The following is a 17,328-nucleotide window of genomic DNA, read 5'->3' on the forward strand; positions in this document are numbered from 1 at the left end:
AAGGGAAAGAACCACACCCTTTACTTTAAATCAAGGTCATTTCAAAGGTTATCTGAAGAAAAATTTCCTTCCTAGTCAGTCCTCACTTTGTGTGGCCTCCCACTGGATAACTTACCTCTATTCTTCCCAAAGCCCCAAGAACTCTTTCTCGACTCTCCAGTTTCATTTTTCAACAGTGTGTGGTTTTGATCCTTCATTTAAACTCTCGGAGAGAATAAACCAAGCTCATCTTTTCTTTGGTAAAGTAGAAAATTAAGGATCACGTCCTTAAGTAGTAACTAGCTCTTATATTTAAGAGGTGTCAAAAAGCTTTACTTACGTCATGCATGGAGTCCAGAAGCTTGGTCAGTTGGTAGAACCTCTGCCAGCTCTGCCCAGAATTGTTGGGACACTTCGTCACCATCTTTCTCAGTTCTTTGATGTAATTTGTCCTCATTTCTTCAAATGCAGCTTGGCTTTTGAGGCCATCCTTCGGAACTGTGTTTAAGGAATACAGACATGTAAATTCCCAGGATGGAAAACGCCTTTAGCATCTTAGCAGTTAAATGGCCTAGAATATTTGGAGGTTTTAGGCCTCTAGTTTTAGATTGATATTGAATCTCAAGTAATGGCATTTATCAATAAATACGGCAGTTATTTACTGGTCAACTCACACATACATATGCAAAAGAAGAACTGCTAGTATTTCTCGAGTGTATATTATTATATACTTTGTATACATTAGCTCACTTAATCTTGAACATCACCCATTATATTCTTCTTATTTTACAGATGAGGACACTGAGGCCTGAAGGTTTAAAGACTTGCCCAAGGACACAATAAATAAATGGCAGAGAAGGGATATAAACCTAGGTTGGTCTCTTTCCAAAGCTCGCGTCACAACCAAAGTGCTTCATTGCCTTGTGGCCTGTCATCAAAGTGTTTGATAAATCCTAACTTGCCAACACCTCAGAGGTAGGAAAATATACTTTGATTTTCCAGGACAACTGGAAGAGCCAAAGACAATCTAAGCTGACTCTAGAATTAGAAAGTAACTTCTTCATATTCAAGTTCAAATATCAAAGACACTGGGGAAACTGGCAATCTACCAAGGGGAGAATGTGCATGCAAAGAAGCACTTTCCATCCTCTTTGCTCCAAGATCACGTGACAACTGAGGCACTGTCATCTGACCTCCCAGACAACCTGATGGGGGTGTGTAAGTGCAACAGGGAAACACAACAGTGGCTCTGCATACAAGGGGAAAGCTAAAACTCTCGAAGAGAATAAACCAAGCTCATCTTTTCTTTGGTAACGTAGAAAATTAAGGATTATGTCCTTAAGTAGTAACTAGCTCTTATATTTACACAACAGAAACAATCTCACTTAGAAGGAATACTTTTGGATTCAGGACTTAGAAGCATATGAAATGCTTCTGTGACCTGCTGCAAGGACAGGCTTTTTCCCCAGGACATAGGTGAGAGCACTTTATGGGCCTGTGCCTGTTGTCTGGAAGGAGGTGTAGGGCAGAGGGTAAGCTAAAGGTATCCCCTTTGAAAACCTACTGAAGTGTTTGTTTCTTTCTACTACTGCCAATAAACAGTTATGTTTATGCTTTAACTTTGAAAAATAAAATCCCTTAGAACTCTATTTTTAGAAAATGAAGACCTAATGAAAATTCATCTTGTGATATTTACATTCTGAGTTAGAAACTGCTCTTACTTTCACTTAATTACACAGCCTATTTGCTAATTTATCGTAACTGGTACAAATAATAATTGAGTCGTGTCATCAGCACTTTAGAATGCTAAGTGCGTTTCTGAATATTATGTGTATCCCTGGAAGCCAGGAATACCACTGTCTGCAAATAAAGATAATCCTTATAAAGATATGGATTATCTTGCAAATTAACTTCACATATCATGTTAATAATCTTCTCCTTGAGTTTGATTATTGAGGTTTTTGATCTGTGGTTTGCCTAAATCTGCTTCTCTGAGGAAAGAATAAATCCCTACTAGCACCTGCACAAATTCCTGAGGCTGCCACAATATTAGTTGTGGTTTCAAATATTTGACATTCATATTAAGAGTCAAATGCCATCCATTATATAAGACAGGTTTTTTTTCTTTAAAATTAAAACCTTGTTTTAAAAGTATTAAACAAAAAAAGAAAAAAAACTAAAGAGGGATGCTAATAACAAGGAAGTTAGTGATAAAGTCGTAGATCCATTTTCTATCAAAATTTTAATGTTAAGCTAAAATTTCCTAAAAGAAACTAGAAGTTAGCGAATAACAGCCTATACTGCCCACCCACAGGTGAACATTTGATTTTTTTTTTAAGTTAGAACATTTTATGGAGTAAATCTTTTGTTTTTCAATCTAAATACTTACGGGTATCGTTTTATACATTAAAATTTTACTTAAAATTAGAATAAGTGAAGACATTTTCTTATTATATTTAATACTATTTGGCACATTTACTAAGATTAACCAAAGACCTTCCCATTTCTGAAGCTGTGTTATCAGAAATTCTCAAATTATGAACAACTTGTGTCAAATATTACTTACATATTACTGCTGTGACTGAAATATATTGTACCAATTTTCCAGCTAGATATTTTAGAAGTTTAAACAAACCCACAAATAAAGAGAACTTAAGCAAAACCTCAAATTTTGGAGGTCTGCCCAGCTTTTCTGAATTTACTTATTAAATGCAGCAGGGCTGCTGGAAATCATCCAAAATCTATGGGCTGGAGAAGAGTGAAGAGACAACTGGGTGGAAGTTCGTTTGCCTTCTTCAGTGAGCAGAAGGAATACAAAACTCTCTTGATGTAATTGCTAAAACCTTTTCTAATACACTGGACATCAGGTGTGCAATTTAACATCCGAAGTAAGAACAAAAATGTTCATGCATTCTACCCCAAATTTGCAAACTAAGCTTACCAAAGCCTACAGTGTCTATGATTCACAAAATTCTTATGCTTTCCTACCTTTTTAGTTTGCTTTTCTTGTATTTACAAAAATTAGAATTGAAAGTACTGAGGTAACTGGAAACTAATAAAGTAATTCAGGTAGCTTCAAAATTATATTGGAATTGATTATAATAGGCTGGTTGATTAAACATATAAAAGGGTAGGATATCGTTTAAGGTTGAGCAGATAAAACTTAGAAAAAATTAGTATCACATACGTTTTTAGAAAAAAAATTTCATTTAAATTCTATCATCCATCTGATATGTGTGTGTACACATTTTTTTTTTTTACATTTTTCTAATCAGTAATGGTTAATGACAGGTTGGAAAGGGGAATGAGACCAGTCACTGAATTTCAAGATTCTATTGCAAAGTTGTATTCCAGAAAGGAAAAAGGAGGAACTGAGCATGTCGGACACCTTGAGGAAGCGTGGAACAGGGACAGAGACCCTGGTCCTGCTGACCCTGCAGATGCGGGATTGCAAACACAACGCTACAGGAGATCGGCTGAGTGTCAATAGTGAGGGATGGTGCGGCCTGTGGCAAGCGGGAGAACATGCCCTGCCCTGGGCCATCAAATTCAACAAAAATAAAACAAGATAAAAGGCCTAAAGCAACCTAAAAATGCCCTGGCAGCCAAACAAAACACAGCTGTGAAGTGCTGGTCCCTTCCCCGCCCCCCACCAGGGCTGTGGATTGGCCCCCTCTGCTGGAGTCGACTCAGCCTGCTCACCAGTCCACTGTCCCTGCTGCTGTTATGCGCCACCAGCCTGCCTCTGCAGCCCTTGCTCCCTGCTCCTGGGAGAGGCCCCGGTCTGAGTCCCAACTCACAAGGGTACTGAACAAATGACACTTGTGTGCCTCTGTTTTGTCAACTTCAGAATAGGGCTACCAATCTCATAGGGTTGTTTTAAACATTAATTCAGATAATACACATATGGAAAACACTTCAGAAACGGTGAGGTGCTAAACATATGTGAAGCAGATTCTGATCTGCGGTCACCACTGGATCCCCTTCCGTTCTGATTCAGGCTCTTCCTCAGACCCAGTCCCTCTTTGCTGGAAATGACATCTTTTCTTATTCATTCTCTCCTCATTACTTTGGCTATGGATGCCACTTTTTATCAAATGACTCTACTGAAACCTGTCCCTTCTTCCAAGGCCCCGATTCAGGGACCAAGAGAGGGCTGGGCACACACTCGATGGCAGTGCTTTTCTGCTTGCAGGTGGTCACTTAACCACTGCTCCTCGGAAGTCCATGCCACTTGCCCTGGAGACCTCGGTGTCCCAAACCTTTCTCAGTTTCCTCAGGGGCCACAGCACTTGGCTGAGAGATTTCCTCCCCACACTGTCTCCTGCCATCATCCTTGGGCTCACCCTCATCTGATGTGAGCTTCCTTAGAAAATGCCTGTCCCACTGTGTGGGGAGGAGGTGTTATTAACATCCTTGCCAAGGCTAATCCTGTCCTCTCTTATCTCTTCTGGCGCCTTAGGCCATCAGCTCTTTCCTTTTATACTTGGTTCCAGAAGCCTAAAAACGCTTCCATCCATCTGCAAGTCCCTGGCCATCTGGAACCTGCGTGATGCCTAATGGTTAACTCCAGCAGGCGTCTCTCGGCATTCTCAGCTTCCTCTGTGCAAGCTACGCGGTTAGTCACGCCCCTTTTGGAAACCAACTCTTGGCTTCCGTCACTGTACACTCTCCCTCTCTGACGGGTCTGTCTCTGTCCCTTCAGCCTCTGCCATCCTCCTTTCATGTAGTGCAACTGGATCTGTCCTCTTCTTTCTGTGCCATGGCAACCCCACTCACCAACTGACGTTAGACTACAATTTTCTATAAGGATCATTTCAAGGTTACATCTGTATACCCAAAATGTCTTCTGAATCCCAGTCCCGCATTTTCTCCATGTTTTGGCCTATTAGGATTCATCTAAAAATAAACCTCTCCAAGATAAAACTCATTTTATATGCCACAAAATCTGCTCTTAATAGATTTCTCTTAACAGTATCATTACCATCCGAGTCATTTCTCTGCTTAAAACCTATGTCACGTCTGACCTGTACCATTTTCCTTTCCCCTTCCTGTCAGTTGCCAAAGCCAACTCTGCAGTATTTCTTGAATGCATTTGCTCGTGTGCATCATACAACCAACCATCATCATCCAGGCCATTATTTCAACAGCCTCACAGGTCTCTGTGCTTCCAGTCAGGATAAATTCTCTGTCTGTGCCTCTCTCCCTCCCCTTCTCTTCCTGCTTTAGTCTACTAATAGATGTATCTTCAGAAAGCCATAAAATACAGCTTTGATCACGTCACTCCACTGCTCAAAGCTTTCAGTGTTACACTCCTCTGCCCACCTAACAAAGGCCAGGTATCTTCAATAGGTTTTGAATCTTCAGATGCAATCTACGTCCCAACCTTACTGCCTACTCCCCAACCCAATATAACCTGATGCACCTTGAAAAATTAAATGAATACAAAAATACAATAAAAACTACAAATAATGGGCAAAACAGCTCCCCTGAACTAAGTGTTATTGCCTGGATGTGCTTTCCTACATGTCCACACTCACTCCTTCTGTTCCCTGACAGGAATGGCATTTCACAACTCATAATCCCATTCATCACCCTTGCAAAGCTCTCCAAGATTCAACTTCATTCTGAATCTCGCCCTGATCCCCAGAACTGAACATGCTGTTTCTGTCTTTGAGCCGCCGTGACCGTCTTTATCATAGGAGATGATCCCTTTCTACAATGTACTAAAATTATGTTTAAATTTAGAGGAAAAGTCTCCGAAGGTTGAGACTGTGACACATTCACCCTTCTATGCCCTGAGTTGCCCAATCCTACCATACACTTAACACACACTTAACGAATATTTAGTGGTCGGATGGATGAAGGAAGGAAAGGATGTGCTCTTTCATATATCCCGAGCTTTCTAGTTTGTAAGTAACTTAGTTCATCAAAGACCAAAGCCCTCCCCCCACCTCCTCAATTTTTCTTTTTCTACCAACTACCCAACACTCTAAATAGGCTGCTCTCTAAAGGGGAGACGACCTGACAAAGTACAAAAAGTGCTAGGGTGGGCATCAATTTACTTGTGCTTAGCAGCAGCAAAACCTTCATGATGGTGTACTCTTCAAAGGTGAGCTGCAGGCGAACGAACTGAAGGCTGATTTGGTGCATCCCCTGGCATAGTTCATACATGGCAGACTGATGCATCTTCTCCCTGCGAAGGAAAAGAAAAAAAATGTCTGAGAAAGCAAGGCGCATTATCAAGCCCAGACTGGCAGCCGAAGGCAGCCTATTAAGAGATCCGAGTCAGTCTTCCTTTTGGCTTCAACACGGAGCAGACGCAGGGCTTCCGGTTAAGATGGCAGAGGAGGTCACCTACAATTGCTTTAAATGCCAATACAAGATTACTTTTAACAATTAAAAAAAAAAATTGTGAAGCAGATGTGTATTTTAAAGACAAGTTGGATGCCTTTCCAAGTGACCAGTAAATTGCTTCTGGAAAACACTGCCAGGCTGTTTACTAGGACCCTGTAAGAATGTGTCAGATGCACTGAAAGCAACCGTTCTCAAAGTCTGCCGCTATTTTATTTTGTGCCCTGTGGTGTGTGTTCTAGTGAGATCATCCACAGAGCAGAGAAGCCCACAGGCTAGCCCGCAGATACCAAGTACCTACTACCTGGAAGGGCTGTGCTAGGTGCTATGAACATAGGACAGCAATGACCAAATCTTGTTTTCACATGGATCCCCCCTTACAGAGGTCATGAAACATGTTTGTTAGCTATTTGCAGTAGCACGTTTAAAAAGGGAAAGCAGACAAAAGTTTAAAAGGTGAGAACCTCAAATGGAATTTCTCAGATAAAGGAAGAAAACAATACGGGAGTTTGCAGCACTAGAGACAGGTTTCCATTCAAACAACCAAACGATTCTCTCCTTCCACTAAATGCAAATGTTTCCATAAAAGGCCACATCCCACTACAACAGAAGTCATTATTTCCTCTTTCCATGAGAAGCAAGCTGAGATCTCTCTTCGTTTTTCAGATTTTTCCCCTCATCGTAATAAATCTTTGGGGAGGCCCTGGATAAACTACTGCTTTATAATGACCAGAATGTAATGAGTGGAAGAAATTACTAGTGAAGAATGAGAAAGGATTTCAAAGTCCAAAGAAAGAGAAAACCAGGTCACGATGGTAGATACATGTGTATGAGTGACTGACAGCGGGTAGGAATCTGTAGGAAAGCGACACCGTGATAACTCTACTAGGATGCAGTCTTGGGTTCCACTGGCAAAATCTCTCTCATCTCAACTCTGAAAGCCATCTGAAAAGAACCCACAATGCAACACAGAACATTTTCCTCTTCATTATTATTATTCTGTCTTTCCTCTCCCATGACAAGCTGGAAGCTATTTTAAATAAAGGTTATATTTTAAACACGCACATACACACACAAACACACACACACAGAGAACAGCAGGAGCCTATGCATTTACCACCCGGAATTAACAACGTAAATAAAGGCTAATATGTTTGCTATATTTGCTTCAGATCATTAAGAATTAAACATGACAGAGTTAAGGTCCGCTCTTTTTCCCCCGATCCCATTCATCTTCCTCATTCCAGAAGGAACCCACCCACTTTGAATGATTATCATTTCCTCTCAGATGTGTATGGTTTACTACACACGTATTTACCTACAAACACAACATACAGTACTGCTTTCTTTTATGTAAATTGGAAATTAGATATGCACATCCGTCTGCAACTAATTCAACATATTAATAGTAATTCTGAGATGTATTCATTTTAATACAGGTAAATATAAGTTAATTCATTTTCACTGCTACAAGTGTCATTTGTTTGAATATATCACAATTTATTAACCCATTCCCCTACTGATGGGCACTTGGGCTGTTTCCTCTTTACTGCTGTTACACATGACCAAGGAAGCATCCCTGTGCATTTCTCTAGGATACAGAATGAAAACAGAACGCTGAGTCATAGATTTGTGCACATCTGCTGCTTTCATTCCAACAAGTAAGAGATGCGAGTGCCCTTTTATTCCACATCTCCACCAAACTTGTCATTATCCAATTAAACATTTTTTTTGCTATCTGATGGGGGTTGAAAGGATAGCTCCATTGTTGCTTTTATTTGAATTTCCATTATCAGCAGTAGGCTGAACATTTTTTCAAAAGTTTTCTGATCAGCTGGATTTCTTCTTTGGTGATTTGTCTCTCCATATCTTTACCCATTTTATTGTAAGCTTTTTATTTCCCTTTTATTACTAACACTATCTTTATTCCTAATATTTTTCCCTTAAATTTTTTTCTGACGTTAACATTGTGTCTTCCTTATTTCCTTCCCCCACCTTCTTTCTTCCTGTCTCTTTTATCTTTTGCTCTCTCTTTAGAATTTGCCTACTAGTAAGCCCTTTTATTTAAAGTTCTTTGTTTTCAAACTTCCCACATAATTATATTTCACACGTCTCTTATATTCAGCAAAAAGCTGAATTAAAAAAAAAAATCTGAGTTTCTATATTTTAACAGCTCAGTTTAATCTGTTTTCATTTATCATTACATATTTGGATTTTTTCAACTATTTTAACTTTTTCCCCTCCTTTCCTCCTTTCTATTTTCCTTCTTTTATTGGATTGATCCAGCTTTAAAAAAAAATCCCCCTTTTCTCCTCAACTGGGTTTAGTAGGTATGCATTCTACTTTTACTCGTTAAATAACTTAAGTTATGAACTTGCATACTTAAAAATCTAAAGTTAATCAATAGCTGTTCCATGAGAAACAGAAAAAATGTCGAGCGCTCTTTCTTTGGTCTCCTGATTCCCGTCTTACATGTTACTGTTCTTTAGTCTTTAAATTCCAGCTTGTTTTCGAATCACCCCTGAAATTTGTCCTCTCACACATCCACACCCCACGTGTGTTCAGTTACCAATGCATTTGTTTGACCACCACTGTTTGCTTCGCTTTCCTCCTTACTTCTGGGTTCAATTTCTTACTTATTTTTTTCATATTTTCTCATAATTCTTTCAGCAGCAGTCAACCACTAATTGTTTGCCTTTAAGTCTTAATTTGTCTGAAGATGGCTTTATTTCACCTTCATTCTTGAATGATAGTTTAAAACTTATAGATTTCTAGCTTGACAGGTTAACTTTCGTTAGTACTTCGAAGATAGTATTCTACTACACCAGGGCCTTGATCGCTGCTTTTGGGAAATTTCTTTTTAGTCTAATTGTCATTCTTTTAGAGGTAACCTGAATTTTCTTTTTGGCAGCTTAAAAAAAACAAACTGGTGTTTGCAGTTTCATTATGAAGTACCTAGGTGCCGACTAATTTTTATTTCTCCCACTCAGGACTCAGTGTCCTAATTTGATTTGAAGATGTAGGTATTTCTTCAGTTCTGAAAAGTTCTTAGCCATTGTTTCTTTAAATATCACCCCTTTGCCATTCACGTTATTTTTCTCTTTTTGAACTGCTATTAGCAGTATGTTGGACATTCTCATTTTGTCTTCCACATTAACCTCTCTTTCATATTATTTATGTTCTTACCTATTTTCTAACTACTTTTTTTCTTTTTTCTGTATCTAATCTGTTTAATGTCTACAATGTTTTAAATTATAATGGCAATATTTTTGATGTCTACGTGCCTAGAAATGCTCTAATTTAGTTCCTTCTCAAACATTTCTGTTATTTTTGCATAAGATACTTATTTTTTTGTTCTTATATCTCCTTTCTCTAAATTACATCTTTACCTAGTATATCTTTAAATACTTTCAACAGGTTTATTTTATAGTTTCTTCCATTTTTTTAAATCAATTTTTGGGGATGCTAATATGCATATCTAACATGTATTGTTTTGGCATGCATTTGTCTTCTGGGTGAATCCGAGGGGCAGTACTTGCATCTGACAGTCTGATCCCCTCAGGTACCCTGTGCTCGAGGCAGAACAGGCAACCTTAGCTTTGCCACAGCTGGGCCAGGAGATGAGCAACCCGACAGCCTTTCAGTGTGCTGGCTTTCTGGGCCTGTGGTCTGTCATTCCTGAGACCCAGACTCATCCCATAAAAAACAGGGATACTAATAACAATTTCAACCTTGCAGGGATGCAGTAAGCAACTGTGTGGAAGTTCTTTAAGTATAATGTTAGCCTTTTTTTTTTTTTTTTTTGATATAATGGAGATAATAAAATGCTTCTTGGAAAACCAATGATCATTTTGGTTAAAACAAACCAAGAAATAATCAAATTCTTATAATGACTTTTTAGGAAAATAATATTGTTATTATTGCTGTTGTTGTTATTTCTATGTGCAGGATGGTAAATCAAGAGAACCAGAGAAATGCAGGTTTTCAGGAAGGTGGAAGTGATTTGCCTAGAGTAGAACATGAGAACTAAACACCTCAGTGTCGAAATGTTTCTGTTATCAGATGTGTTAACAAAACATCCACAGACAGATTAAAGGTTAAAGAGACCTCAGATTCAACCTGAAAACAGATTAGAACATTAATGTGTGACAACACACCTAAAGGAAGCATTTTTTGCCACTTCAGTATGAACAGCATCTCTTTAACTCTTTCTTGAGGTAATATTACCTGAATAACCTCTACAGTTTTATAGGCTATCACTTCTGGAGTGTCTGCCATACACCAAAGCTCGATTTCTTCTTGCTAATTCTCACAATGCCCTGTGAAGAATTATCCTCATGTTCATGATAAGGAAATTTAGGTATCTGATGCAGCCAGGATCCAAATCCAGTTTTTTTTTTTTTTTATTACTTCAGAATGCATGCCTGTATCCATGAGTTTGTTTCTGCTTCATTTTGTTTGTTTTGCTTTTTAGATTTCACATGTAAGGAAAATCATGTGAGAACAAACTGAGGGCTGCCAGAGGAGAAGGGGATGGAGAGATGAGCAGAAAAGGGGAAGGGAATTAAGAAATACAAACTTTCAGTTATAAAATAAGTCACGGAGATGTAATGTACAGCATAGGCAATAAAGTCAATGACGTCATAATAACTGTGTACAGTGACAGATGGTTACTAGACGAATTGTGGTGATCGCTTTGTAAGTTATATAAATGGTGACTCACTATGTGTACACCTGAAACTAATATTGTCTGTCAACTATAATTTTTTAAAAAATTTAAGAAAAATTAAAAACGTATGCCTTTTCCTCTCTTCATGCTACCAGCCCAATAGGTTTTAGCTCTTTTCTCCAGAGTATCTCTGAAGAGACACTTGGTACTTCGTATGTTTTGTTATTATATTCACTCATTTGTTTATCCTTTGCCCTCATCATGTGGTAAGATTTTGTTTTCAAATTCCATTGCTGTTTCTACTGCATGAAATTGAGCTCTCTAAATGAAGAGTACTGTGTACTCAATATAGCCTGAAATTTCAAGAAAATACGCCATCTTAAAAACACACTTTACATCGCATCATTTTTGCGCAATTAGGTTAAATGCATAGAGATGTACATCCAAAGAAGTTGAAAGAAGGACAATCTTTTTGGCATGATACTGATATTGATTTTGCAATATTACTTCACAAAAATATTCTTTTCTCCATGCTTTTATTCATTTAATAATCTTACCTCATTTTGAGTAGGATAATGTAAAATTAGACGGACTAGTTTGGGAAAGAGATGAAGTTTGTATAATGCTTATAAAAAATAAAGGTAAATGCAAAAGTCACCCTTGAAGAGTGGACTAATAAGGGCAGTAGGAGATTACTGTGTCAGGAAATGTCCCTTTATTAAAGTGAACACCAGACTTGGATAACTGATAGCCATCAGTCTCTACTTGTGAACCGTGGGCACATGTCATCCATTTCTAAACATTACCTCATATGCTAGGACAGAATAACCTCTACTTTGGATAAATAAATACAACAACTACAATGGGCGTAGAGACGCAGATCTAATTCCCAAGACCCTGGGTGAAAATCTATGAGAATAATAGTTCTAAAATATTTCTGAAGAAATACTTCCAAAAATAAAATCAAGAAACATTTCAGTAGTTTTGTAAACTTGTCATTTTCTCCAACTAGGAAACCAATTTTATTCATAGCTGTAACTTCGTCTGGTCCCCTGTTAGAACATCCATTACGTTAAACTTAAAATCATGGCCATTTGAAAATAGTTTTAAAATAAAACTAACATAATCTAATGTCTCCAAACCTGATTCACTTGGAACAAAAGTGAATAATTAAAGGGTTAGAAAATGTTTTTTCCCCCTGGATTTTGAGAGAATGTAGTGCTGGAAAGGGAGTTTATGCACATAATAAGACTAGGAATTAGAAAAAGCCCCGTTAAAATCAGAATGGGAAGGACATTCACAATTTAAAGGATCTCTGTGCTATAGTTGCCTGCTTTTAACTTAGTAGCTAAACAATCTGAACAATTTTTGTGTCTACAGAACCCGTGCCCTCTTGCCACCATTATATGTTAATAGTGTTGCCCTATTTCACATTATGAGGTCATAGGATCTATCGAACCTACTGGCCAACAGAGTTGTCGGAAAAAAAGACTCTTCTTTTAGTATTCGAATGTTGCTTTACCAAGACACTACCAAAAAATGTATTCGAAAAGCTTAGTCCACAAGTTATCTGGAGGTCCATTGGAGGCGGAGGATTTGGGAAATCGTTGCCCCAAACTAAATGCAATCCTGGAATCATAGTCATGCTTTACTCGGGTAGAAATAGATATTTGAGCAGTACATGCTGATAAGTAGATATGTGATAAGCCCACAAAACATTCCCACCAAGCCTGAACACCTCCAGGTAGTTCTCATGCTGTGGCTGTCTACAGGCAGAAAATAAGCTAGCTTCTACTTAAAGAATCTCTACAAGAATTGAAACCATGGTCTCGAAGATGTCTGTCATCTGTGTTCATAGCAGTGCTATTCACAATGTCTAAAAGGTGGAAGCAACCCAAGCGTCCACAGACAGATGAATGGGTAAACGGAACGTGCCATAAACCTCCAATGGACTAATAATTAGCGGCTATTCTGACACATGCTACAACATGGATAAAACTTGATGACATTCTGCTAAGTGTAGTAAGCCAGTCACAAACAACCAAAAACAAAACAAAAAAATGCTGTATGATTCCACTTATATGAGGTACCTAGAGTAGTCAAACTTACAGAGACAGAAAGCAGAATGGTTGTTACCAGGGGCTGGGGGAAGGGGTGCTGGGAACTTGTTTACACAATGTGAATGTTCTTAACACTATAGAACTGTACAGTTAAAAACGGTTACGACGGTAAATTTTATGTTATCAACATTCTATTTCAATTAAAATCTTTCTACTAAAACAATAGCATCTTTACAATCCATGATCCTACCTGCCATACTTTGATAGTGATTAAGAAATTAAGATTTGCATTTCATTACATAACTTCTCTTGGGATTCAGGCTTGTCATTTATTCTTCTTTTATAATATATAAAATAGCTCTTTTTCCACTATTTTTACTACTTGTCTTTTGCCCTTTTGTATCTTGATGGATATTAAGTCTTACTGTATCAATGCTTTTATTGCAAGCTGTGCTAAATGCTTCTTGAAAGCGGGAAGAGTGAAAATTCTTTAATAAACCAAAATTTCACAGTCAGAAACCATTCCCCAAAGGCCTGGCCATTGTAGTTTTGGTACCCTAAAGAGGAAGGGAAAACAGAACTACCTTTATCATTCTTTCAAAGAATTCACATTTAATAAATGTAATCCTTTCACACTGGCTGATTTTTAATAAATGCCAAAACACGAGAGGTTCCCAACGCCTCCATCTACGGGAGCCCATAAAAGGTACCATGACTTTTTAAACTGAAGATCCTTTAGCAACATTGCACTGAACTGTACCTTTGTCACCTAAACATATTTTATTTTAGGTGTGTAGACAGCACTTTATTTAGTAAGGAACAACAAAAATAAACCTTCGGAATATTTCACTTTAGCTCTTGAATGAAACAATAGGCAACGCTCAGCCCTTTTGAAGGTCTGTGTTCTCCCAGATAATAAGGTGCATATCTTTCTATGGTCGATTTTTTTTTTATGGTGCACAGGTCCAGAATTATGTGAATGCTTAATAAATATCTGGCAGCTACTGATAATAGGGAAACCCAATGGATTTCGTAGACTTTGAGACGCTCTTCAAATATAGATATAACAACACATAGCAATGCTCACTACGGCTGAACTTCTGAAGTTCCTGGATCTCAGGAAGAGTCTTAAAAAACATGTTTGCTAACATACCATTACTTCTATAAATTGCTCCTAGGTGTGTGTGTGTGTATGTGTGTGTGTGTGTGTGTGTGTGTGTGTTACATTGCTAGAATGTATGCCATAGTGTCAATGAGAATTAAATAACTTGAGCAAGTCGGTGCACACACATAATCGCAGTAGATCTGAAAAACCAGACCTCCCTTACGTCTGATACTGCAAACCACATCATTATGTCTGAATAAATCTAACATCTTGTTGCATGGTCAGTGTAACAGATGGGCCCTGTCTCAGGCTTGTTATTTTCCTAAGACACAGCATGCAGAAACAGGTTTTTTTCCCCAAATCTTAATTAAAATAAAAATGACCTCCATTTGAACATTCCAATTATTCCAGTTTACTGTTTATAGTTTTTTTTCAGTCTTATTAGATTTTTCCTTAATAGATAAACAAGATAGAACTGTAGGACGACCGTTTTCCTAGTTGCCGTTCTGATGTCTGTTCCTTTTTATAGTATTTACATCATTTATTTACAGCCAGGGCAGAACTCAGCCGCTTGGGTCTACGAATCACTGGAGAATGTTGTTTGTGGTCTGCTTTACTGGACTCTGATGCCAGAGAGAGCGGTGTCCCAGTGGTCTCCATGACATTCATCTATTCCCTATTAATTTTACAGGGTCAAGCCTAGTAATAGTTAAAAGCCAATTCAGTGTTTTGTTTGTCACCTTAATTGATGTTCCAGAATGGATATGTTTTCACAGAACTGCCCTTGGACTTAAGCATCATAATTTCCACTGGCTTTAATGGATGTTATACAGATCAAAACAATGCATGATGATCTAAAACTCTAGAAGGTGTCTGGTTACATGGCAACCATAATTTACCATGGGCAGTCCTAGAAATCAGGAAATAAATGTTTTTCATCATAAATTTTTATAAAGTTTTTTAGAAACTTTTTTAGTTTTTATTTTTTTATAAAATAGTCCTTTGTACTTTAGATTTTTAAATACTTTTATATAGTTAACACAGTTTATTTTGGGTACAAGGACACATGTTTTTCATAGAGGAAAGAAAACAAGCAGCCATAACCTACTGTGAAAATTCGTATGTTGGAGAAAGTTAAATTAGGGATATCTGTGATAAATCACATTACAAAAATGTTTTGGCTTGACCGAAGGTTTAATCTTAGTATTTATTGGATTGTGAATTTCCTCAGGCCAGTTACAATATAATTTATTTTAAAAAGTGATTTCTAAGCTACTTTATATGACTTTATGTATCGTATCATGCGAGACACAGCTGTCCTTGAGATATATGATTAAACGTCTCACACTAAGATAAGGTAAGAAACAAGAGCAAACTGCAAAATGTTAAAAAGGAATACTAGCTGTCTATGTCAACAGTGAGGGTCTTTGGCTAGAACTCTGTGCTGGAAGGACCTACGACCAGCAGCCCTTTAGTAGGGGACATGGGGGCTGGCTCGATCGTTCACCAGACATTTTAAGACCTAGTGAATTGAATATTCTGATTCTAGGTTTTGGTAAGGAAGTTTATATATGCCCGTGACAGAGGAGCAGATCTACTTCTTGATTGAAGATTTACGTATTCCAAGTAAGAACAAGAAAGTCAAACCTCGCTGAAAACAGTATCCTAGGATTTGAATCCAAGCCATGTGGTCTTAGAGCCTACACTCTTCACTGTTAAAGTTAAAACAGTCAGCAGCGTGCTCGGAATCTTATGAGCCCTTAACAAGCACTAACCACATTAAGGCTTGTCGCCAGAATTGCCCTACACATAGAAAGGATACAAAAGAACAATATTCTCTAGTGATGGAATTTTTTAATATTATCAAGCCTCGTGTTTTTTTTTTTCTTGTAGGCTGTAGACTTTAATAATAATTCCTGGAAATTTAATGGTATGCAGACCACAGATGGTTTAATGGAAGACAGAAAACCTTCTGTGACTTCAAACAGGGACATTTGGAGTATACACATTGCTTAGTTTCAATAAACAGCCATAGTCTCCTCACCACAAAAAGGTGAGATTCCTACTTGATAACCGGAGAGTTTCAAGAATGGGAACAAAGTTAACAGCTGAATTTGGAAGTGATGCTAGACTATTGTTTGGGTAAAAGGTGATAGCAAATCACTTTTTCCTAGTAGTACAATAAAAGACGTTTATTACACTGCAGCTTATGGCATCCTATTCTTCCAGAAGCAAAAGTGGCATTATTCTGGCAGCCAGACCCTGGCATGGGTTACAAAGAAGGACCCTGACCCTGACCAAGGCCAGATATACAGCTGCAGTTCACAGGCAGCATCAGAGAGGGGCTCGCACTTGCAAGGGGACTTCAGCATGTCGACGTGTTAGGGGGCGGGGATGTGGAAGGCAGAGAGCAATTGTGCTTGCTTGACAAGATCACACATTCCTTCTTTTACCTGGAAAGTCTTGCTTTGGAGGAAGAAAATAGCTAAGCCTTCAGAAACTATTATCCCAGATACCATATTCATTATGCAAAGTGGGTCCCAGAAAACATTTTCGGGTGCCACAAATTCTGGGTGTGAGGTCGTTTCCTGTGTTTGAATTATTCTAAAAGCTGGTAAATCATCTGCCTTAAAAAAAAACGATGTTGAACTGAATTAATTTATTAAGAGATCTGCCACGTGTCCTTTCTTATTACTGATTCTGAACATCTGTCACAAAGCAGATTTTGTTCAGGACATTATGAACAACTACATCATTCATAACTGCGTGAAATAAGTAGAACGCGACAAGGCCACGAAACCAGTGTTGACATCCATTTCCCGTAAAGCGTCAGCACTGAAACGCACACTACATGTGCGCATGAAATGACATGAACACCATGCTTATTCAAAGTATAGCTTAAATATTTCTTCTTTACCCGCTTACAGAAAATCACTAGTCAAGAGAGCTGAGGAGTACAGCTGACATTTTGTAAACTTCTTTTCTATTTTGAAATTCTGTGAACTTCTGAACTTCCTCTCATCAGAAGGAAGTGGCCATGTAGTCTTTCTCTAATGACAAATGATTCTTTAGGGTTTTGTGTTCATTCTGGGCAACCGAGACAGAGAGGGAGACAGAGAGAGACAGAAAGACAGAGACAGGGAGGGATGGAGGGAGGAAAG

General features: G+C 38.2%; 1 protein-coding gene across 2 annotated transcripts in view; it reads right to left on the bottom strand.

Annotated features, from left to right (window-relative positions):
- NR3C2 (nuclear receptor subfamily 3 group C member 2) overlaps positions 1-17,328 on the bottom strand; it is a 309,474-nt gene that overhangs the window by 30,016 nt on the left and 262,130 nt on the right. For both annotated transcript variants that reach the window (XM_033134524.1, XM_033134523.1), the window contains exons 7-8: positions 6,045-6,175; positions 320-477 (exon numbers count right to left, since the gene is read on the bottom strand). In XM_033134524.1, coding sequence (XP_032990415.1) covers positions 320-477; positions 6,045-6,175 — 289 coding nt within the window. The remainder of the gene's footprint in view (positions 1-319; positions 478-6,044; positions 6,176-17,328) is intronic.

Source organism: Rhinolophus ferrumequinum, chromosome 18 (assembly GCF_004115265.2).
Source record: "Rhinolophus ferrumequinum isolate MPI-CBG mRhiFer1 chromosome 18, mRhiFer1_v1.p, whole genome shotgun sequence".
NCBI lineage: Eukaryota > Metazoa > Chordata > Mammalia > Chiroptera > Rhinolophidae > Rhinolophus > Rhinolophus ferrumequinum.